The sequence below is a fragment of the Lineus longissimus genome, chromosome 13, assembly GCF_910592395.1.
Source record: "Lineus longissimus chromosome 13, tnLinLong1.2, whole genome shotgun sequence".
Lineage (NCBI taxonomy): Eukaryota > Metazoa > Nemertea > Pilidiophora > Heteronemertea > Lineidae > Lineus > Lineus longissimus.
Window position 1 is genome coordinate 10,829,560 of NC_088320.1, and position 24,795 is coordinate 10,854,354.

Consider the following 24,795-nt stretch of genomic DNA (forward strand, 5'->3'; position numbering starts at 1 on the left):
CCGCCACTTTCTCTCAAGGTTCCGACGTCTATGTTTGGCAACTCTCAAGCCGTCATTAAACCATGCTGTGTCCGGCCGCAGGGTTATTGTCTTGGTCATTTCTGGGGCGTGCTTATCCACAAGAGAGACCAGTGTTTTGTTGTACGCCTCAGTTATTACTGCAACAGATGGATCCGCTTTCTGAAACAATATCCGACTTAAATGCTGTTACATTGATGGATTTCAGCTTGTGGAAAGTCACACTTTTCTGCTGCTGTCGCTTAATCTCCACATTCACGTCGAAAAACACAGAGAAATGGTCACGCACAGGTCTTCCTCGTGCGTAACAGAAACATGGATCTGATACGGACGGAGTCGAGCGAACAAGCGAGCTATCCTGCCTAGTGATCACGACATCAAGTGTATTACCGAGATAATGTGTTGTATCCTTGACATGCTGAACAAGGCCAACAGCATTCAGAGAACCTTTAAACCTGTTCGCCTCTGCATCACTTATATCGTTAAGGTGAAAGTTTAGGTCACCGACCAAAAGAATCTCCCCGTAAATCTCTGTGTATCTCTCCAGGAAAGATGCCCATTTGGTGAAGAAAAAGACGTCTTGAGTCCATTTACCTTGGTAGGCCATGGACGATACATTACTGTGAGGTAAAATTCAGAGTCGTTCGATTTAACTTTGCAGTCCATGAATTCAAAGTGTGTGAAAGGTGAACTTACGGAGGAGTCCACCACACTGACACTCATAGTTGACCGGTAGACCAATGCAACTCCACCCACACCTCTCGAACCCGGTCTCGGGACATGTTCACATGAGTAACCCAGTGGTTTAAGTTCATGGATGACAGCATCATCGATATCAGTACCAAGCCATGTTTCAGTTATCGCTAGAATGTCTAGCGATTCCTTGTATCTATATCATAATACTATAAGGCGGCTCGCTAAAGTGCCATTTGGGGGTCGTGTTTCGTCTCGAAATTTTGCACGTTTGCAGGTGATATGTTATCCTGATGCAACGTCTTGTTTATTTTCGGAAATTTACTTCAGCGGAGCAGTAATGAGGGATTTTTAATCGGACACGGTCAATTCTCCTTACCACTCACGGAAGCCAAGCCATTGCTGTTTAGTTATGCAGGGGATTAATGAATCACCTGCACTCACTGTGGGGTGACTAACACTACCTGTTGAACGGCTGGCTGTAGGGGGATGATTGGAACAGCCTGTACACGTGTTGACCTGCTGAACCAAGGTTAATGTTATTTTCAATCCACGATTGTAGGTCACCTGATCTTCGAGATTTCGCGGGGAAAGAAATTGTAAACAAACGCATGTGTGCAGATCAAATGTAAACAAAAATGTATTTTGATACTTTTGGTTGCTGGACTTATTTCTTTTTATCAGCAACCCTATCATTAAGAATAGAAGAGGTCACAAAATTTGTAAGGAATTTACACATTGGGAAGTTGCGCCAGGACCGTAAACAAATGAGAGACTGTCAGAGCGCCTTAGGACCACATTTCGCCGTCAGCACTTTTGACTGGCATGGAAGTAAGAAGTCAATCAGTCAATCGATAAAGGATATATAATGTTTCGAAAAGGTAAATACTATGGTGTCGGGCGTAGCAATACAGACTGCATTTATGCACCACTTTATTTTTTTTTTATTAGCAACCCTATAGTAGGCCTACAATGGGTGAGGTCAAGTCTTGAGTAAAACCGGATTGAGTTAACTTTGAGTTTACATTGAGTTAACCTGAGCTCTTTACCCCAGATACAGGTAAACTCTGAGTAAACTCTTAGTATACCTTAGGGTAACTCTAAAGTAACTATAAGATAACTCCTTAGTAACCCTTGGGAATTCCCCATTTCTACACACAGCACATGCTTCATGTGCATGCTCTATGTCATAAGCAGTGCTACTTGTATTATTCCGAAGTACAGACACACAGAAAGAAGTATGACTGCCTCCAGTATGGACCAAGAGAAGAAAAGATTTCGTTGGAATGAACAGAAAATGATCGAGGCTCTAAGTTACCTCACTGATAATCATGAACGGTTCAAGCAGGCCAAAAGAAATCAAACAGTTAGTGAGTTTTTCAATGAGGTAGGAGATCTTTTTTCTGTGGCAGGAACTGTTGTTGAAAACATGGTCAAAAACCTGGCTAAAGAGTTCCGTACGGTCATCAAGGAGAACATGAAGTCGGGGACTGGCACTGATGAACTACGGCCAAGTCTGAAATTGAGGGACTCGGAGGAACTTTTTGATTGCTTTCAGACTTACTATGACTTGTACTTTCCAAAAGGGGGAGCAGCACGTCCAGATGTCGTCATTACACCAACATCTGGTGTAGTCAGACCAGTCCAACTTTTCAAGGCGGGAAAGAAACGGTCCATCAGCCCATGCCCATCATCAGTAGATTTGGGAGACGAAGATTTGGAGATTGACGAGGGGCCTGTTGCATGTAGTAGCCGCAGTTCTACCCCCAAAGCCTCTGGATCTGCACGTGTGACAACTCAAGGTCGTGAAAAAGCTACAACAAGTTCAGGATCAAAGAAAGCAAAGCCTGATCTCCTGGATTCAGCTGTTAATGCGCAAGAGAAATACCTGGAGATACTGCAGAAACAAAATGCAATCCTTCAATCCCTTGTTGGGGAAGTTCGCTTGATCAGGGAAGCATTTGCTCACTCCACTGGAATCCAGTTTGAAAACTTTGTCTTGGATAACGTTTCGGATATGGATTAAAACATTTCGATTGATCGAGAGAAACTTCTTTGAAAGAACAAGTTATTTTCTCGTTTATGATACATAACTGTGCTAAATACAGGATACTTACAGGACATTCCTACATTCCGATAAAGACGCGTCTCATTCATAAAACTGGTAAAAACACAAACTGATGGTGTGTAACATTTAGCAAGAGTATTTGCGATTGGACATTTTTCTGTTCACTGGCGTAGCCATGAGTAATTATCAATATCATGATTAATTAAGAATGATTCTTGATTCTATCCACTGATTAGCACTTGCCTTAATCATATTTTGTACCGGCATATTTTAGTTGTTTCTCGTGTAGAGGTAAGATATGAAAGCAAAAATATTTTTTGATGGAAGATAATCACCGTCTTTAGAGTACAGGTTGTGCATTTTGCTTAGAGTTTTTATTGAACAAAGTTCAGAGTTAATACAAACTATTATCTTTGTTTTCTATAACTTAGTAATTAGGTTCATCTTGGGGTTGTGACCACAGATGTTACCCCAAGAAATTGGTGTATCGATTATGTAACACACAAGTTGCAATGGTACATTTGGCAGCAAATAAGGGGCCATACTTGGCAGGATACCTATTCTCCTTCATTTGATTCATGCGCCATTTGAGTTCAGATGCCCCAATGGTACGTTCAACAATTTGACGAATTCTGGTACAGCGATTGTTGAAAGCGAACTGGTCTGGTTGAAGGTTATTTCCTATAAATGGGACCAAAACAGCAGGATGCAAATTCCGGTAAGCAGCATCACCAAGCACAACATCATCGTCCGGAAGTTGATCCAAGTATCTCATGAAGTCATCACCCCATTCTGTAGCAGTCTTGTCATGTGTTGCTCCTGGAAGCCCTGTGATGAGATGACGTACTCTGCCAAACTTGTCAACAATATACTGGGTGTTTATAGAGTCACAGCTTTTACCAGGCCGGCCACAGTAGTAAGCGTCTCCAGCATGATCTGGACGCTGAATTTTTATGATTACACCATCCAAATACATGACAACATGTTTTTCAACACCATCTATATCCCGAAGGCTAGTGCTTAACTGGTCAAGTTCTTCCCTCCGTGGAAATGCAATGTGCTCGCCAGCTATATCCAAAAAGAAGTCTGAAACTTCCCTACTGTGTAATATGGCTGTTGATTTGGCTATACCCTGTGTGTATCCAATTTGTCGGTGGTAGCCACCAGAGGCCAAATACAGCAAAAATGTCTCCATTCTCTTCACAGAGAATAAATACCTCCTGTTTCCTCCTCCTTGTTGTTGTCTCCAATTATGGTATTCCGCACATATTTCATCGAATTGTCCATCTGTTAGCCGTAAATGTCTGTGCACCGGTTCTTCACTATAAGCTGGCCTCCTAAAATAATTCTCATGCCTTTGTTGGGCAAGAGCATGAACAAAGACTGGCATAAAAAACATGTCTGACAGGTTCTTTCTTGCCTCCAAATGGTTACCCCAAACTTGACTTCTTTCCGAGTAAACTATGAGTTAACACCCATAGTGTAAAGATTACCCTAATGCATTTTTCCTTCTACTTTTAACAAAGATGGCTGCTTTGCTCAGGTAGACTTTACCCTGGGGTATAATTTGAGTAAAACTTACCAACTTACCAGCGTTTACTCCGGGTTAACTCAAGGTAAACTTTACCCTCGGAGAGAAGTCAAGTTTTGAGTTTATTAGGGGTTACCTTTACCCTAGGGTAAAAATCTGAGGGTTATCTTTACTTTACTCAAAACTTGACCTCACCCAATGAAACACCTGCAAGAGAAAAAGAATTTACACATTAGAATTTTACTCTCCTCTGATCGGGTAGTTTGGCTAGCATTAGGCCTACCGCTTCTTTGTTCTTCCTGACGTCCTCAGCCGAAACTCCATTTATTTGCAAACTAAGGTAAAAACATGGCCAAAACATGATCAATGACTCCTCATTAACCAGTCATACGTACATGAAATGCACTTATAATGCGAAGAAATACCAACAAGCAAGCACCGGCCGCTTTTTCGGGTCGCAAAGTCTCATCTTTATGGACGGACATGTACTGTACGGTAGGGCCTACATGCATTAATGTACATGCCTCAATAATGCATGCGCTGTATGTGCACTGTCCATGTGCGATGTCAACGTGCGACAATGTACGCCTGAATCATGTTTTTCTTTACAATGAAGTTTGCACGCCCAAATAAAATACACAAATGCAGGAAGATAGCGGCCTACTGTTTGTGTACATTATGCCCATCAAATATCATTTCCACTTTCAGATGACATCCTTCAATAAGCCAAGCCATTGCCAAGCCCTAACCCTCACCCAACAGCTCCAGCACTTGCAAGATGATACATGTAAAGAACTGGCATTGATTCAGGTAAATTTCCTGGAAAAAAACCATGTTGCTGTTGCGAAGCAGCTCCCAGCTCTACGCCATCATATCGACAACCAAATGTCAAAAATGGTCGGTGACATGCAACGCATGAAGAGGCAGCTGACTAACGACTTCAGAGAATGCAATCGGTTGAGAGAACAGGTCAAGAAACTGTCATCACTGCCAACCACACCACAGAAAGCATCAACACCAACGAAGTTCACCCCTGTCAAGTCACCCAAATTTATGCCGGTGAAGGCTGCCACGTTCCGCCCATTCTCAGAGTCCGATGACGACAATGACGACCTCACCCTGAGTCAATCATCAAGTGTAACTGATCTTGATGTAGCCAACGAGCCTGCCAAGCCTGCCAACAATAATGAGTCCGTTGCTGCTGTCTCCATCTCAACCTCCGCGTCCACCTCCACTGCTGTCACAACCTCAACTACTATGTCCACCACCACAGCCATGACTGACCACGCTCCTTCTGGCACACCAACGCCTACCTCTGCTTCAAATGTTCCCATCGCACATCAAGCTGAAGCTGAAGATGAAATCACGGAACAGACCGCCATGAATATCATTAATGATGCATAAACTCATACTCATAGAATTAGGGAGGTGTGGGGCAAAAACAACATTTATGTTAATCGTAAAGCTGTGTAATTGAATGGCCTGGCATCATCACTCCTGAAAACTGCTCAACCATATCAACTAGTGGAGAATCGGTCAAGTGCCGTTATGTCTTTCTAACTGTCATCATAGAATTAGGGAGGGGTGGGGCAAAAACAACATTTATGTTAATCGTAAAGCTGTGTAATTGAAAAGCCTGGCATCATCATTCCTGAAAAAACTGCTCAACCATATCAACTACTGGAGAATCGGTCAAGTGCCATTATGTCTTTTTAACTGGCATCACCAGTTCTACAATGATAATTACAATGTGGGTGCTGCCACCTTGAAAGACGACACAGCTCCTGTCAGATTCTCCAGTAATTCTTTACAACCACTGCAATCACTACTAAATACTGCTGTTCATAGTGTTCAATTTGTATTAAATTTTTTACACTAAACTTTATCTTCTTTTCCTTTTTTGTAATTCACTGCTACATCTCCCATTCCTCCCCTTCCAGTAACCGACGATGCCACAAATACGAGATGCAATACTGGACAGACGCTCGGTTCGATCCCATCAATGCCCTTCACTCCAGGACCAATGACACGCATATGCCCTCATTGCAATGCGCTACGTTTCCCTAATGAATCCCTCAACTGCTGTCACAATGGAAAGGTCCAATTGCCAGAGATTAGCCCATACCCAGAAGAGCTAACAACCCTTTTACAAGGCAATACTCCTGATGCACTAAACTTCCGCAATAACATTAGACAGTACAATAGTGCAATGAGCTTTGCTTCTCTTACTGCTCAACTTTTCACTCGACAACGTCCAGGCCCATTTTGCTATCGAATTCACGGCCAACTCTACCATAGAATTGGAACCTTACATCCGCAGGACAACTCACAACCAAAGTACGGACAGCTTTATATAATTGAAGGAAAAGAGGCCACTGACACCAGAATGAACAATGCTAACAACAATGGCTGCAAAGAACATATCATGAACACCTTGCAGACTCTCCTTTCAAACCTAAATCCATTTGCCCTCGCCTTCAAACAAATGGCTGCCGTAGAACAAGATCACGCTGAAGACAATCAGTCTGTCACAATGACCTTCAAACGTGGCCCAGACCAACGCCGATATAATGAGCCAAGGTTTGACGAAGTCGCTGCCATATTTGTAGGCAATGATGGTGTGCCTCCAGCACCAGATATAATTGTACAACCCCGCAACCAGCCCGCCCGCAGAATATCATATATATCCCCCAACAGTGACCCCATGACGTACCCTCTCCTGTTTCCAAGAGGTGATCTCGGTTGGTTTGATGGGATGCAGCACGATGAACAGCACAAAACAAAGACCAGGTTCAAGGTCACACTTCTGCAATTCTACTCCTACCGTCTTGCTTGCCGTGCTCGGTTCTCACCCCTGCACTACGCAGGCAAACTATTCCAACAGTACATCACAGATGCGTATGTAAAAACCGAGGCATCAAGGTTGGACTACATCCAAAAGAACCAGAAGGCGTTACGAGTTGACCAGTACCAAGGAATCATGGACCACATCCAAACACAATCTATTGAGCGACACCTCACACCAGGAAAAGTTGTCATACTTCCATCCTCCTTTCACGGAAGAACATGCAACAAAATTACCAAGACGCAATGTCCTTGTGTGCAAATTTGGCAAGCCCGATTTATTCCTGACATTCACCTGTAACCCCCGCTGGCCAGCAATAACAGACAACCTCCAACCACCACAGACTGCTGTCCACCGCCCGGACTTGGTTTCACGTGTCTTTCACCTTAACCTGAAGGAGCTGCTACATGACATAACAGACAAACATGTCTTAGGTGAAGATGCCGCTCTGGTTTATGTCATTGAGTTCCAAATAAGAGGACTACCGCACTGCCACATGCTTATTTTCCTAAAGGACAACTCCAAACTTCGAGAGCCAGAACACATTGATTCACTCATCTGCGCTGAAATCCCGTCACGCACCAATGACCCAGAACTGTATGAAATCGTGTCAAGAACAATGATTCATGGACCATGCAGTCACTTGAACCCAAATTCAGTGTGCATGGATAACGGTGAATGCACCAAAGACTTCCCAAAGGAATTCTCCGAACAAACCTACCTCACAGAAAATGGGTACCCAAAGTACAGATGACGAGACAATGGGTGATATGAATAAAGGCTAGCAAATGCTTTTACTTCAATTTTGTACAGAAAGGCCAAGTGTAAATGTACATGGAGTTTTAGATAAAAGCATTTACTACTCTTTATTCATATCACCCAATGGCACAATCGCTTCAGTTGGATCATCCGAAGTTGACAACAGGTAAGCACATACAATGTAATGTAACAGTACCGGAACACAATTCTCAATAGCCAACCTAAGCCTGACACAAATCCAAATTCTTCACCTAAGCATCAGCCTCACAAGAATTATATAATAAAAAAATTAACACATTAATATCGATTGACCCTACCATCAAAAATTTATCCATTCCTTTTAAAATACTGAAAAATCGGACAGGAGCCGTCACGTCTTTCCCCTGATCTATTTTCAGATATGTTGTTCCTACAACCCATGGCTGCTCCGGAAATACAATGCCCATATTAACCTAGTGGCCTGCATGACTGTCAAGAGCATCAAATATATATTTAAATATATATATAAAGGCCATGACAGTGCAAACATAGAGGTTCAAGCCACTGCCACTCTCGACCATGATGAAATAACAACCTACCTCGACACACGATATGTAAGTCCTCCGGAAGCTGTATGGCGCCTATCCGAGTACCACATGCACAGCCAATCGCATAGCATAGTTCGACTACCAGTACATCTGCCACAACAACAAACAGTCTATTTCCAACCAGGACAAGAATTCACTGCCTTAGCACATACCACCAAAACGCTCCTAACAGCATGGTTCCACCTCAACTCCACAACCAATGCAGCCACCGAGTACATCTATACAGATATACCAAACCACTTCGTCTTTGACCGTTCAAGCAAAACATGGAAACCCCGAAAAAGAGGGGGAGAGAAGATCATAGCAAGAATGTCCACAAACCCCAAAGACACAGAGAGATTTGCCCTACGAACACTTCTTCTCCACGTTCCTGGTGCCAAGTCCTATGAAGATTTACGAACAGTCAATGATGTCTTAGCTCCACCCTTCCATGCCGCCTGCAAACTACGCAACTTGCTTACCGACGATACCCAATGGGAGCACACACTCGCAGAGGCAGTCACATTCCAGATGCCACACCAACTACGCCTACTCTTTGCTGTAATCTGCTCGCACTGCGATCCTCTCGACCCACAACAACTATGGCATCAATTCAAAGACAGCATGATGGAAGATTATGCCCGCAGCCACAACCACCACACCGCAGAGAATATGGCACTACTACACATCAACAACATCTTGGCACAATCTGGTAAATAATTTACTGCCAGGTCTTGCAGCAAAACCAACCAGAAACCATTTCAACCATTTCAAAACAAATCATACCAAATCATCCTTATTCCATTTCTATTCAGGTCTCTCCTGCTCACATTTCAACCTGCCAACGCCGCTTCCAACAGACGACTTGCCAGAGTACAACCAACCAGAAATAAATGACATAAGCCTTCCCTACGAGCTCCTCAATAATGACCAAAGATTGATAGTCGACACGATCATAACAGCCTCCATCAACACATCCGATCCCAACTCGCAAATTCAGCCTCACGTCTACTACCTTGACGGACCAGGTGGAACTGGGAAGACAACAGTCTATAACACGATCATTTCAATGCTCTCCATCAGAAACATCAAAGTAAGACACAGTCTAAAAATACTTGCTTGATCAGATGTTAATAAAAATTTCACATCTGAAGTGAGAAGGCATTTTCATCATCTTTTGCAATCAAACAAAAAAATTAAATCAAAGATGCATGTCAACAGGCCTCCAAACATTTAACTAAAAACTTAATTCTCCACACTAATTCTTTGATTCTTTCACCACGCCATCACAACAACCCTAAAAACAATAACGAAACATTCTTTTAAATATTTCCAGGTACATGCTACTGCATGGACAGGAATCGCTGCCACACTCCTCAGGAATGGATGCACAGTCCATAGCCTATTCAAACTGCCAGTTCCGATCTTGGATACAAGCACCTGCAACGTCACCCCAAAGTCTGCACAAGCAAAACACCTGCGTGCCATTACCCTTTTCATTATTGATGAAGTGTCCATGCTGCCTCTCCATGCGCTCCATGCCATCGATACCTGCTTGAGGGATATCACCGGCAACAACAACACCCTCTTCGGTGGCAAAATCATTTTACTTGGAGGAGATTTTAGACAGGTCCTACCATTTACTCCCAGGGCATCCCGTACAAAAACCATTGAGAACTGCATAAAAAACTCCCCGCTATGGCCTCAAATCCTACGCTTCCACCTCACCAAGAACATGCGTGCCGATGCTGCAGCACAGGACTTCTCAACGTGGCTTCTAACCGTCGGCAACGGTACCCTCCAGAGCAACCTCACTGACATACCATACTCGATTGACATCCCATCACAGTGCAAGTTATCCGTTGATATAGTCAACGACGTCTTCCAGGACATGACTAGCCCAGTCATTCAGGACACTGTCTTACTGACACCAAAAAACGAAGATGCTCTCAAGCTCAACAAACTCATTCTGGACAAAATACCAACGACTGCACAAACCTACATCAGCAGTGACTCGGCTATTTGCGAAGACCCAACTGAACAAACACACTATCCCATGGAATTCCTGAACTCCCTCACCCCAACAGGCATGCCACCACATATACTGAAACTAAAAGTTGGCGCAATAATTATGCTACTCCGCAATCTGGATATAAAAGGAGGCCTGTGCAATGGCACAAGACTGAAAGTTGTAGCACTCTATCCACGCACAATACATGCAGATATCATAACCGGCACCCACGTCAACAAACGTGTCTTCATTCCGCGCATCAAACTCGCACCATCCGATGCAAACCTGCCCTTCACACAACAGCGCCACCAGTTCCCGATTAGACTAGCATACGCTATCACCATCAATAAGGCCCAAGGCCAAACATTCCACACCAAAGGGATCTACCTTCCAAAGCCAGTCTTCTCCCATGGACAATTATATGTTGCGCTCTCACGGACAAAATCACTCAGCAGTATCACAGTGCAAATTAATCCATCAACTCGTCAGAGCCAATCCCACACTCAGAATATAGTCTATAAGGAAATCCTCTGAACCAAGAGCCCACATGATGCTACCCAACCTTCATACACCTGTAATGTGCTGCAACGATAGCAACGTGGGATTGTGGTTATATTGTAAATTTATTGTTTTCATATTTTGATGGGATGTACATTTGTATTCGTGTTTCGTGCCTTATACGCAAAGATTGTGTTTTGGCAAATAAATTTCATTTCATTTCATTTCATTAATTGACAACAAACTTTTCAAAACATTACCAACTTTTATAGAAATGACATTTTGTGTCGTCTTCTGATTCATACTACGTTCACGTACTGTTCCTGCCTTAAGAACGATCTCTACCCTTTATTTCAAGGATATCCCCAACATGTCACCCCTCGACTTAGTCCATCCTAGAAATTGCCCCATCCCCACGGGTCCCGCGCTAGTACTGAATAATACACATAGTACTTGATTGTGTACATTCACAGATAAAAAATGGCCTCTTTGGTCAAAAAAAAAGTCAGTCAGATAACCTTTCCTTGAGAAAAAGCAATCTGCACCACACCTGGACTACTACAATCCAGACATATCTAAAAATCATATCCACTTAAAATTTTCTTGATGGAAGGTGGAAAAACGGTTTAAAACATAGTCTTTGTAGGAGCTAAATGGAAGGGCAGCCGTCACTTCAGCGCACATCTATTAATTGTGTGTACCAAATTTCAAGTTCATAGCTTTATTGGTTAAGAAACGTGCCACAGTTACACTCAAACGGCAAATTTATGCCATTTGACCTCTGTGACCTTGAAAAGTAGGTCAAATCAAAAACACGTATGATATGTGATATATCCTTGCTAGGAGAACCTACCATAAAAATTTCATCAAAAACAATTCTAAATAAGTGAGATATCACACTATTTATGTTTTCAGTTTTGGCCCCCTAGTGGCCAGAATCAGACCAGACCGAAATTCAGTGTCAAAGGTCATCTGACCTAGGGGGTCATGCATACAAAGTTTTGAGTCCATAGCCCTAGCGGTTAAGAAACGTGCCACTGTTTTAAAAATAGGATACGACGACGACGACGACGACGGACGACGGACACTGCGGTGTTGTATAGTCTCCCCTACGGTGAGCCAAAAAGTAGAAATCATGTTTTCTGGTAGAGCAATATAGTTCAAGTCTAACTGAAATAATGCATCAGACAACGAGAAATAATTTTTTAATAAAACTCCTGACAATGCCATCTGCCACTTATTCACTTGCGCTTTCTGTGGTGGTCAAGGTTTGAGAAATGCCCTGTAAGAACGCTCGCCACTAAAGCAAGAGAGAGAATACTGCTTGATCAAATTAATATGTTTTCGAACCGGTGGTGAACTCACATTATATCATTTTGGTAACTTCTTCATAATTTGTTTGAGTTATTTGTTTTCAGTGCCGTAATATACCCCCAATACAGCTAAATGCTGGTACCCCCCCCCCCCCACATCTAACACCCCCACCTCTTGCCCATTCAGTTTTCTGTCTCATTCAGGCCGGGATGTTCATCCCAAAATACTGAATTCGAATATGTTACACCCAGTGCCTATTACAAAAGTGTGGGTGGTTCCGTTGAAGGGAAAGGGGGCTCTTTCACAAAGACACGCCTGGTGTAGCAATTACTAACAAGTCCCGCTGGAAATATGTCCCTACCCTACCTATGAGAGTAACCCCTATCTCAGGCAATGTATAGTACATGTACATCAAAACTTTACTCGCTTGTTGAGGAATATAATTACAATTAAACACAACCAATGTCCCTTACCGCCAGCTGTGCATAACAGTCACCTGAATACTAATACCAACATCACGGGCCCCTAACTACCGGAAGTATCATTATAGCGACTTAAGATCTTGGAGATAGAAGCACGGAATTGAATCCATTTGTTCCCGGACACTCGGAACAAATCTAAACCGGGCTTAACCTGGTCTTGAAGCATGGCTTTAAGCTACACCGAAAATTACAGAGAAACTATAATGGTATAGTCTGTATTTTTCCCCAATCTTGGGGGTTAATAAATATTATTATTGTCATTATTATTATTATAAAAGTAACTCTCTAACCGGCCGAACTTGCCAAATTGCTGACACAGACAAGCATTCAGGAAAGCTTCCAATTTGATAGGCCAACTACCCAGATCGAACGTCAACCGAGGTTGATACCCGGTAGTTAACTTCAGAAGAGCCATCTTACGGGTAGATCTTCAACTTCTTACTTCGCTTATTGGCATACTATAGTTGGAACAAATATTTTGTAGTTGGATCAATTCTTGAGTTGGCACGGTACAGACCCCTCCCCCAAATAAAAAAAACATTTAGTCTCTTTTGGACGTATATTAGTTTTGCTATGCTACCTAACAGTTCATATAATGTGAATGCCCACCTCCGATAATACCCTTCTATCTAGTTTGAATGCTCTACATGCAATATAAATGCTGGTAGTGGTATACCACAGAGAAGGTGAAATTTACCAATGCCCGACTGCTTTGATGAAACAATATCACTGAAAAGCTCATAACTTACTAAACATGTGTAGCATGTACCATATAACAATTATGGTTATAGACTGTATATTTCATTGTACACAAATGAAGTGGCTATTTGGCAAGCTCGGCTCTCTTAACAGTGTTTTCTCATTGAGCCCAGTTGGATGCTTACAAAATGAATGGAAATCCAGTTGCTTCATGTCATGCGTCATTGAGAGTGGATTGCCACCAAAGACTATTCCTGAGCAAAACTGAACAGGAAGAAACTCGCAATATATCCCTGGCCAATAATAAAATCTAAAGAGCTACCAATTTTGTATGAAGTGACTTACATGTATAGAACACCTACAATGTATGGCTTTGCTTTTCTAATCCCTGGGTAACCATTTAGCTGAATGATTCTTCGACAGGAGAAGCAAATATCTCATGATAAAAATCAAATTCTTTCGACCATCCCTCATCAACATGTCAAATGCTTTGGTGTAATATATGGTTCCTATTCTTTTAACAGCATTTTGTGGTTCTTGTTCCTGAATTTTCTTGAAAGCGTTGAGCTCTATATCAAGACAGGTCAGCCTCACCTAGAATAAGAAAAGAGAAGCATTGTTTAAAGTTATTATGAAATGCAAAATTAACAACAGTGTTATAGGTTAGTGCTCCCCAGTGGCCAGTAGGAATGAAATACTTGATAATATGGTACCAAGTTTGAATATGAAGCTAATGTAGTTACAATCATACAACTGTCTAAGGGTGATGCCAACGGGACACTTTGACCTATGTGACCTATGTGACCTACATGTAGTAGGTAAAACTGAAAACCTGGATGATATGTGATCCGTCCTTGCTAAAAGTACCTACCATAAAACTTCCAAAATGTTTGGACCAGTATTAAAGGAGTTATTGCATTTTTTTATTTAGTAAATTTTTCACCCCCTGGTGGCCAAACCATGAATCTTTTCGGGCCATGATTTGGTCTCTGAGTGACAACGGTCACCAAGGGGTATGTCTACCAAGTTTGAGTTCAGCGGCTTCACTGGTAACGAAACGTGCCAACCATATCTAATGCCGACACCAACACCGATGCAGTCATGACACGTATTTTTATTTAACTTAGGCCACACCAATTCTTTTTCTGCATAGAGGGCAAGCTGACATTCTGTCACACAAAAGTGGAAAGTTTTTAATTTCCAACCGAAAAATGATCTTGGCTCGAATAAGTTTTATTTTCATATCTAATGCCGACTTCTACACCGATGCAGTCATAACCCGTATTTTTAGTTCGCTTAGGCCATACCATTTCTCTTTCTGTATAGAGGGCAAGCTGATATTCTGTCACGCAAAAGTGGAAAGTTTTTAATTTACAACCAAAAAACGATCTTAGCTCGAATAAGTTTTATTTTCAAATTATCCAAAAATATGATCAAGAAGTGTAATACAGTACAACCTCTCTATTGCGGATATCCATGGGACTGGGCGTTGGTGTCCGCAATGTAGAGGTGTCCTTAATAGGGAGGTTATGCCATTATTGTCCAAAAAGTGTGTTCATGTATATGAACACAGGGGTCGTGAAGCCTACATATTACATATTCCATTTAGTTGCGAATATTAACTGTAATAATTTGATGCCATTTATATGCGGACTTGAAATTACTTTATTGGCATTTCTAGAGGAGGTAATATTAATTTGCCAACATGCATATATGCGGACAAACAACTGTTAAATGTTACAGTAAACAGTAGCTTGGCAATGTGATGAACATTGAAGATAATTAAACAATACATTTGGTTTTAATTAGGAAAGCAATGGACATTAAATTCATTCCACCATGTAATTAAATGAACTTAAAGTCTAATTATGTTCATCAATTACGCAAACTTCACACCTGTTAGATCTAATCGACTATCTAAGTGAACACGGGAAGCCATTGTTTTTATTTACTGTCCGTTATTGCGAGGTGATTGGACCAAAAGTCATCATGGCCGTGTCCGCAATTCGGAGTGGAGAGGTGTCCGCCCTACCGAGGTTTTGTTTAAAGTAAATGACTTAGAAAAAAAGGGGACTGAACGAACATGTCCGTAATGCAGAGGTGTCCGCCTGGTAGAGGTGTTCACCTGGTAGAGGTGTCCGCCTGGTAGAGGTGTCTGCCTGGTAGAGGTGTCCGCAAGGAGGTTGTACTGTATTTGGAAAATAAAGAGCTCTTGACTTTGGTTCATATGTGGTTACCCTTTGGCACCCACTGTCGACCACTGTTCGACGAGAGAAAATATAAACCCGCCGGCGCCCTAAGGTAGACCTTGCCTGATACTGACCCTTGCCATAGAAAACAATGTACCTAGAGTACAACGTAGTAGCCATGTATCTGGGACTGTCCCAGATATGATTGATGCAACCTCAACATTTTAACACGCAGTTTGGTCTGGGTAAGAAACATGCTACATGTATAGTATATAGGTCAAACCAAAGTCGGCATGACATGTGATGTATCGTTGCTTGGAGTAACTATCATAAAAATATCATCGAAAACAAGTCACTAATAAGCGAGATATTGCAACTTTTTTTTGTTTTTACCTCCTGGTGGCCAAGTCAAGAATCAGATCGGATCGAAATTCAGTATAAGAGGTAACATGACGGAGGGAGTCATGTGTACCAAATTTCAAGTTCATAGCTTTTGCGGTTAAGAAACGTGCCATAGTAACACTGAAACGACCAATTTACGCCATTTGACCTATGTGACTTTGAAAATTTGGACAAATCAAAAACCCGTAAGATATGTGATGTATCCTTGCTAGGAGAACCTACCATAAAATTTTTATCAAAAACGAGTCACTCATAAGACAGATATCACGCTTTTTAAGTTTCCACTTCTGGCCCCCTGGTGGCCAAGTCAAGAATCAGATCGGACTGCAATTCGGTGTCTGCTGTTAGTGTTATATGGCGAAGGGAGTCATGTGCACCAAATTTCAAGTACATAGCTTTAGCGGTTAAGAAACGTGCCATATAACACACTCAAACGGCCCATTGAATTTCTGGTGAAAGGAGGACGTCAAGTTGACAGCACCTTTTGTTGTTCATACTCATAACAACATGTACACTGTAAACCTTACATATAACGTACCAATTGGGACCGGCGATTTATGTCCGTTTTATGCGAAATCCGTTATTTGTAATAGACTTAGCCATAGAAATATATTGGAAGGGGATAAAAAGTTAGTCTGTTATTATGGGCGGTTATTTCCGCATAAATAGAGGTTGTCTCAAATAGACATTTTATGTCGTGTTATGATTCGAATAGACGTTTGGTGGCGCTCGTTTTAACAGAGACGTACCTGAAATAAACATATTGTGTTGTATCTCAAATAGACATACACTTAAATAGACGTTTGGTGGCGCTCGTATCTCAAATAAACATATATTGTCGTGTTTTCAGCTTTTTGTGTATAACTCAAATAGACGTTTGGTGTCACTTTTCCGCAAAAATAGAAGTTCCCCAAATAGACATTGTGTGGCGCTGGCGTGTGGCAATTCTGGAGCAAGTTTGTAATTGGTTTATCTGCCACGACGATATTATTGTAATTGCTCTAAGCAGTGCACATGGCTATTTGCGCGCGTATCTAAGGAAAATCGAGACTTAATACCATTTCATTTTAATTGTATTTGGATTGTCAGTGTATTTAGCTATGGCAGAAGAAGAGAGAAACAAGTACATCAAATTTACATGCAATACATGCTATAGCGCCGCCGCTTACTGCAATGATAATGTCAATATCGCTGTTGCCGTCGTTCAAATTGATTCCAGCGCCACACAACGTCTATTTGGGGAACTTCCATTTTTGCGGAACAGCGACACCAACGTCTATTTGAGTTATACACAATGAAATGGCCAGGGCCATTGTGCTCACCTCATGCGGAGGAAAGATGGATAAAGAGCATGGTATTGTGTCATGTAGTGTTAGGTTTGATGTAGGTCCAAGCAATTACAATTTCCCCAAAATGGCCAATTTACAGTACATTTGACCTCTGTGACCTTGAAAAGTAGGTCAAATCAAAAAAGATCTGGGTGACACATCAAATGGTTCTTAGAATTAGATGTACCTATGATATAAAATTGGTACCAATCGGGCAAGTAATTACTATGAATAATGGCATTTTGAAGAATTTACGATTTGGCCCCCTCCCAGGAGGCCAAACGGAAAATCAGATCGCACCAAACTTCAGTACCTAAGATCACCTGACCAAGGGGTATATGTGTACTTAATTTGTGATCAATAGTCATTGCAGTTAAGAAACGTGCCATAATTACGGCCCGACGGCCAATTTACGCCATTTGACCTCTGTGACCTTGACAAGAAGGTCAAATTAAAAACCTGTGTGACATATACTGTATGGTGGTTAGATGTACCCATGATATCAAATTGGTGGCAATCGGGCAAGAAGTTAAGGAATAATTACATTTTTAAGGTTTTTGGATTTTGCCCCCTAGTGGTCAAGTGGTGAATCATATTGGACCAAACTTCGGTCCCTGAGATCACCTGACTAAGGGGTAAATGTGTACCAAATTTGGGATCAATAGTCATTGCAGTTAAGAAACGTGCCATAGTTACGGCCTGACAGCCAATTTCCACCATTTGACCTCTGTGACCTTGAAAAGTACATCAAATCAAAACCCCGATGATATGTGATGTATCCTTGCTAGGAGTACCTACCATCATTTTTTCATTGAAAACGGATCATTAATAAGAGACATATCACACTTTTTATGTTTTAAGTTTTGGCCCCCTGGTGGCCAAGTCATGAACCAGACCTAACCGAAATTCAGTGTCAGAGTACCTCTGACCTAGGGGGTCATGTGTACAAAGTTTCAAGTTCATAGCACAAGCGGTTAAGAAACGTGCCACACAGGATACGGACAACGACGGACGACGACGACGACGACGACGACGACTACACAGGGCTATCGTATAGACTCCCCTAACGGTGAGCCAAAAAGCTGAAAACACGACAATATATGTTTATTTGAGATACGAGCGCCACCAAACGTCTATTTGAGTGTATGTCTATTTGAAAAGCGACACCAAACGTCTATTTGAGTTATTAACAAAAAGCTGAAAACACGACAATATAAAAATAAAATATAAATGCTCTATTCGAGTGTATGTCTATTTGAGATACGACACAATAAGTTTATTTCAGGTATGTCTCTGTTAAAACAAGCGCCACCAAAACGTCTATTCGAGTCATAACACGACATAAAATGTCTATTTGAGACAACCTCTATTGATGCGGAAATAACCGCCCATATGTTATAAGAGAAGTCTGTGTTATGCGAGGTTTACCAAAGCAAAGGTGAATTATTATACTCACAAATGTAGCTTCAACAGTCATGCCAAGGATCATTGAATTCGTGAGTGTAGGCTCCAAACAGGAATTTTCAACGTCTGCTAAGAGCTCAATACCGTGCTGTCCACGTAAACAAGGAGGAAATTCCAGACAATCTGGAGATCCAACATCACTCTCATATTTTTCATAATCACTAGTGATTGGCTGGCTTGCTGGTAGCGTATCTGTAGATCGCAGTTTTTTCTTGGGTGGTGTAGAACTAGTGTCTCTTTTCTTGACATTTTGCTTCACCTGGAAACAAAGAGAACCATGCAAAGATGGCAAAAAGTTGGCAAATTTAGCTTTACTCAGGCCACAAATATTTTAATGAAAAGGCCAGGGGCCATTGTGCTCACCGGTATTTAGGTAACGACTTAATTGACAATGGACCTTGAAAAGTAGGTCAAATCAAAAACCTGTATATTATGCAATGTATCCTTGCTTGGAGCACCAACCATAACAACGTTATCGAATACGAATGACTAATGAGCGAGATATCACACTTTCTAGGTTTTCACTTTTTGCCCCCTGGTGTCCAAGTCGAGAAACCGATCAGACCAAAAATTAAGTGTCAGAGGTAACCTGACCTAGGGGGTCTTGTGTACAAGGTTTCAAGCCCATAGCCCTAGCAGTTTCGAAACGTGCCACTGTCACGCTCAAAAAGGCCAATTTACGCCATTTGACCTCTATGACCTTGAAAAATAAGTCAAATCGAAAACCTCTATGATATGTGATGTGTCCTGGCTGGGAGTACCTACCATAAAAATTTCATCAAAAACAAATCACTAATAAGTGAGATATCACACTTTTTGGTTTTCAGTTTTGGCCCCCTGGTGGCCAAGTCAAGAATCAGATCAGACCAAAAATGGCTGTCAGAGGTCATCTGACCTGGGGGTCATGCATAAAAACTTCCAAGCTCATAGCCCTACCAGTTAAGAAACATAATACAGTTACACTCAAACGGCAAATTTACGCCATTTGACCTGTGTCCTTGAAAAGTAGGTCAAATCAAAAACACGTATGATATGTGATATATCCTTGCTAGGAGTACCTACCATAAAAAATCACTAATAAGTGAGATATCACACTATTTATGTTTTCAGTTTTGACCCCTGTTGGCCAAGTTAAGAATCAGACCGGACCGAAATTCAGGGTCAAAGGTCATCTGACCTAGGGGGTCACGCATACAAAGTTTTGAGTCCATAGCCCTAGCGGTTAAGAAAATGCCACTGTTTTTGAAATGGGATACGGACGACAATGACGGACGACAGACACTGCAGTGTTGTATGGACTCACCGGAACGGTGAGCCAAAAATCCTTTTTGGTGGTTCGATTGCGAACCACCATCAGTGCTTGGTTATTCGTTTTTACTCCTCTATAGTCCCATGTTTGCATCTGCGTGAACAAATTAGTTCTCATGTTTGTAACGTCCAAAAAGACAAATTACTATTCTGCCTAGATCCCTTAGATTAATCTCAGCTTGATTTGCCCGCTTGAATTTACTAATAGCCGCTACAACCTGCTGAATAAATGATTTATTTAATACCCATTTTGTTCCATACATCGCCGATGTATAGCGCAGTAATCTTATATTGAGTCGGTTGTCTGCTTGTGGAGGTCAAGCTGTCAATACACGATGTGAATGTACACATTTTAGCTTGCTGGCGCCATCAAATGCTACACTTTTTCACAGCAGAATCGCATTAACAGTGATATTCGCCTTTCATCCTGATTTGGTGGATTAGCAACTTGATTTTTGCAGATATTCAACATTTAGTCGCCAAAAAATCTGCGCTGTGTAAATCGTTGTCGTTGCCAGTTGAGTTCGCAGGTAAACGTGGTGGGAATTTCGAATCACCTGATTTGGTGCGCCACCCAGTTGAATTACGGTAAATACAGTACTGTATACATTTAGCTTGCCACCACCAGGAGTTCAAAATAGGGTTATATTTATCATTATACATGTTCTAGCAATAAGCCATTACAGATCAATTCGCTATTGCATTCCTAAGCTTCATAGGCCTACTGAATGCGGACAAATTCCTATGGGACTGATCATGCGTCTATTTCTCAAGTCATCCTAGAACATGTATAATGATGAATATAGGCCTATTTTGATCTCCTGGTGTTGGCCAGCTAATTCAATTCATGCAGTATGTGTGTCGGTAATTTCTCCTGAACACTGCTACCTATATAGATTAACAATGAAAACATCTATGACAGGTTCCTCTGATGATACCACATCACATTTCAACAACTCCTGCCCAGATTGCCCCCATCATATGCGCAAAAACCTCAGTCCCTGCCCTGCCAACAATTTGAACCACCCTTTCAGTCTTTTTTAAAGACTACTTGTTTCATATGGGTCATAATGTATGATGAACATTGCATAAAATTTTTTCAGGATGGTTTTCCTTCTTACATTCATAAACAGTTTCAATATATATTCTTTGATATTATTGAAATGCTGAAAATTCTAAGGCCACATCAAAATAATGCAGGCATGGGAATCGGAGCTGGTTGTGAAACTGGATAAAGCAGTGGTAGACAGCCATGGTCGCCCGTAGGGTGAGCTGGGGGAAGCGCGAAGGGAGACGAAAAAAAAAATGATTTCGGCTTATCCATGATGTGATTTCCAAGCATTTCCAGCCAGTAAAATCCCTCTTTGGCAAACTGCAAAGCCTGTACTTAGCAGATAAGAGAACCGAAAGGAAGTTGGGAATTTATCTCCGTTGCGCATTACTGGGAACGGGATTGTATACAGTAACGATGCATACAAACTCCACACCTGAAGCTATGTGGAAGCAAGGTTGCACAGCATAATCACCAGTGACACCCACCAATGAACGAAAACTCGAATGACACACAAGATGAGTAAGGGTGACCAAATAAGGAAAACCCATTGACAGCAATTTATGTTGGCTTTAATTTAATTGGTTGGTAATGATGCCACATAGACAAATGAACAAACTAGAAATTGACCTCCGAGTCAATTTGAAGAATGGGATACCAGGAGAGTGTAATTTTGGGAAATTATTTTAAACTCGCAGGTTGAGAGGCAAGGTCCAGATCTAGAGCTAAGTTCATGTTGCAATTTCAGACACTGGAGCAGATTTAAACCATTTTTTTTAAGGTGCAGAAAAACACTTTGGGAAAATAATAATATTAAAAAAATAATATTAAAGAAGCTGAAATACATGTGTAAAATGTACAAAACATGGAAAATACCTGGTAAGTCTCTTTCAATTCAACTTCAATTTTGTTTACATATTGGTATGGCTATATCACGCATATACACCAAAGACTCTTGGACAAATAATGACAAAATGTGCCACTTATTAGTGAAATTTAAGAGCTTGAACCATATGACCATGAAGAATAGGTCATATCGAAAACCTGGGTGATATGTATATCAGAGGCTTATTAGATACACCAGCCATTCACTCACTCCAGCTGCAACCAAAGGCTTCAAAATAGCAAAATTTGATACCCAACATAGCTGCCTGCCAAATTATGAAGAAATAAAGATGAAATGGTCCAAGGACCATGTGCTCACCTCGGGTAATGTTCATGTAGGTATGACAAAAAAAAGGAAAGTGATGCAATCATGTACAACTTGTTATTTCTGGAAAGGGCTTGAAAAAAACCTTTCCAGAAACACCAAAACCAGCACCATAGCATGTGTATTTTATGATTTTATTGCTGCATGTAATTCAAAACAGTTGCCTATTTTGCAAATTAACTCTAATTGTTTTTACCTGTACTAAACAAAGAAAGTGAGACCCGAACTGTGGATAATTTTGGTTAAAATCCCACAAACCTATAACCTTCTACCTTCATTTACAGGAGATGATTTTTGCCCTGAAATGCTCAGAGTTACAAGAGCAGGAAATTCAAATCAAGTTAAATCCAGGTCAACGCAATGGTCATTGTTGGCTCAGGTAGATGCGACAGAATGAATTGAAAAGGGATGTTAAAGGGTAAGTAGATAAGAGCCACACTGCCTTTCATTACTGTAGTCACAGCGAACATTTGAAATGACCCAGGAACTTCTGAGTGGATATCAGGTCTTCTATGGGCCCATTTATGTTTGGCTGGCCATTCCCGCCCAAAAAACTGCACTGGTCCATGAAAGCCGCCAGTTACATCTAGATTATCTCCAAATCACACGCAGGAATTTGCTTAGCAAATAGCAACCAAAATTCACTTGCTTATCGTTCCGGAATTCATTGCTTCAAAAAAGTGCAACGATTTTGTAACGATTATCAAGCTGAAATGATATTGAAACGAGAAAGTTTTCGATAGATGAAGCGACTTTGCAACGATTGAAAAGTAAAATCGTTTGGCAGCATCGGAAAATATTACATTGCACATTGTTGTGAAAGGGTGTGTCACCAATGACGCAATGACGGTGGGCGGGACGAAAGTTTATTTAATTCAGAACACATGAATATTTTGGCCTACCTACGTGAGTAGCAGCAGTTAACAACCCAGAAGATTATATTCCAAAGTTCCCAAAAGCATTAAACCCTCTACTTATCACGATATTTTTTCAAAATCCAACATGCAATTTCAGTGCTAGAAAACTTGGGAAAGTCCCCGCCATCATCCCAACAATGGCGGCCTCCACAAATATCATATGCATCCTCGCATCCAGTTCAATCTCGAATCTACACTTCTCTCTACACTTTTTACCACGTTATCTTTTATTTTGACCTGGAATCGGGGTCAACCACCTGCATCCAATTATCTTTAGAATTGGCCGGGTTTTAATTGAGTCAAAAGGATCCAATTTCGAAACAACGAAAGACCCGTCGCTCTAAATTATGTAGGACTGTTTATCCATGTCAAAACTTTCTCCGATCCCGGCTTTGAATCTTCATCTTGGAAAGCGATTTAGTTGTCTGCTGCTTTGACCAAACAACTTTCGCTGGTGGCTGAGCTACCAACCCCTGAATAGCCCCTTCAGTATGTTCCCCCTGAATTAGTCAATTTTTCAGTATTTTTAGAGGGTCTTTCAGGAACACATATATGACCCATTACCACATCTTTCAGTAGGTATTGTGTTCCTTCAGAAGCACTAATAAAGTATGATCTCCGCACAAACATCAGCTGCAAAACACAGTAACTTCGAAAATACTTCTTCTTTTTTAAAATCTACCAATTAAAACAGTTAAATTATCTAAATAGATTGTGGGTGAAAATGTAAAATAGTTAAACATATTGACTGCTGAATCATCAAGGATGGACAGCAAGAGCTTGGACGAGAAAAACAAGCTGAGTAAAGAGGCAAGATGTGACCCTTTATAATATTTATACATGCGTTTACTGTACATTTCTACAGCAGTGACTTTAGACAAAGAAAAACGACCTCAAAAATGGTTGATTACAGCACTTGTGACATGTTTAACCCTTTGGGTGCCGGCCACTTATGTAACCCCTGTGCCTAGGCTTTTTAAGGAAATTTTATCTTTAAAAGTTTTTATACTAGCATGGCAGACATGCTGTAAATAGACCAGACTATAAACCATACATATTCGGCTTTGGCTAGTGAGAACAAGAGGCCCAATTACCTGGCGCTCAGCTGAGAGGGTTTGGACTGATTGATAGGTTGACAAGCATAGCGTTGAATGTCCCCCGTCGCTGTTGGGTGTTTTTTGAAAAATGTGTAGTTTGAATCCGTGTGATGTTCCTGGCGGTCATTGACTGAAGTTTATGGTTCAGTTGGGTGTCCCAGTATCGTGACACACCAAATTTCAAGCCAAAATATTTTGTCGTTCAGAAGGTACAGAGCGGAAGGGAATTTTCATGATTTTCAGGAAGTTCCCCCCTCTGGGGCAGAAAAATGTATGAAACTAAAAACTCGAGAGATATATCGTGTACCTTTGTTAGCCAAGTCTACCATAAAGATTTGGTAAAGA

At 41.3% G+C, this 24,795-nt stretch overlaps 2 protein-coding genes across 6 annotated transcripts in view; one reads left to right on the top strand and one right to left on the bottom strand.

Moving 5' to 3' along the window:
* LOC135498061 (uncharacterized) overlaps positions 1 to 24,795 on the bottom strand; it is a 133,705-nt gene that overhangs the window by 40,493 nt on the left and 68,417 nt on the right. For 2 of the 5 annotated variants that reach the window (XM_064788211.1, XM_064788215.1), the window contains 3 exons: positions 18,860 to 19,126; positions 13,830 to 14,078; positions 4,190 to 5,661 (listed from right to left, as the gene is read on the bottom strand). In XM_064788211.1, coding sequence (XP_064644281.1) covers positions 13,866 to 14,078; positions 18,860 to 19,126 — 480 coding nt within the window. In that variant the 3' untranslated portion in view covers positions 4,190 to 5,661; positions 13,830 to 13,865. Of the gene's footprint in view, positions 1 to 4,189; positions 5,662 to 12,999; positions 14,079 to 18,859; positions 19,127 to 24,795 lie in introns of those variants that run through there. The other 3 variants (XM_064788214.1, XM_064788212.1, XM_064788213.1) reach the window with 3 other exon arrangements.
* LOC135497665 (ATP-dependent DNA helicase PIF1-like) lies at positions 8,811 to 11,025 on the top strand. The gene is made up of 3 exons (XM_064787497.1): positions 8,811 to 9,192; positions 9,296 to 9,573; positions 9,817 to 11,025. The coding sequence occupies exons 1-3, from the start codon at positions 8,811 to 8,813 to the stop codon at positions 11,023 to 11,025; spliced, it is 1,869 nt and encodes a 622-aa protein (XP_064643567.1).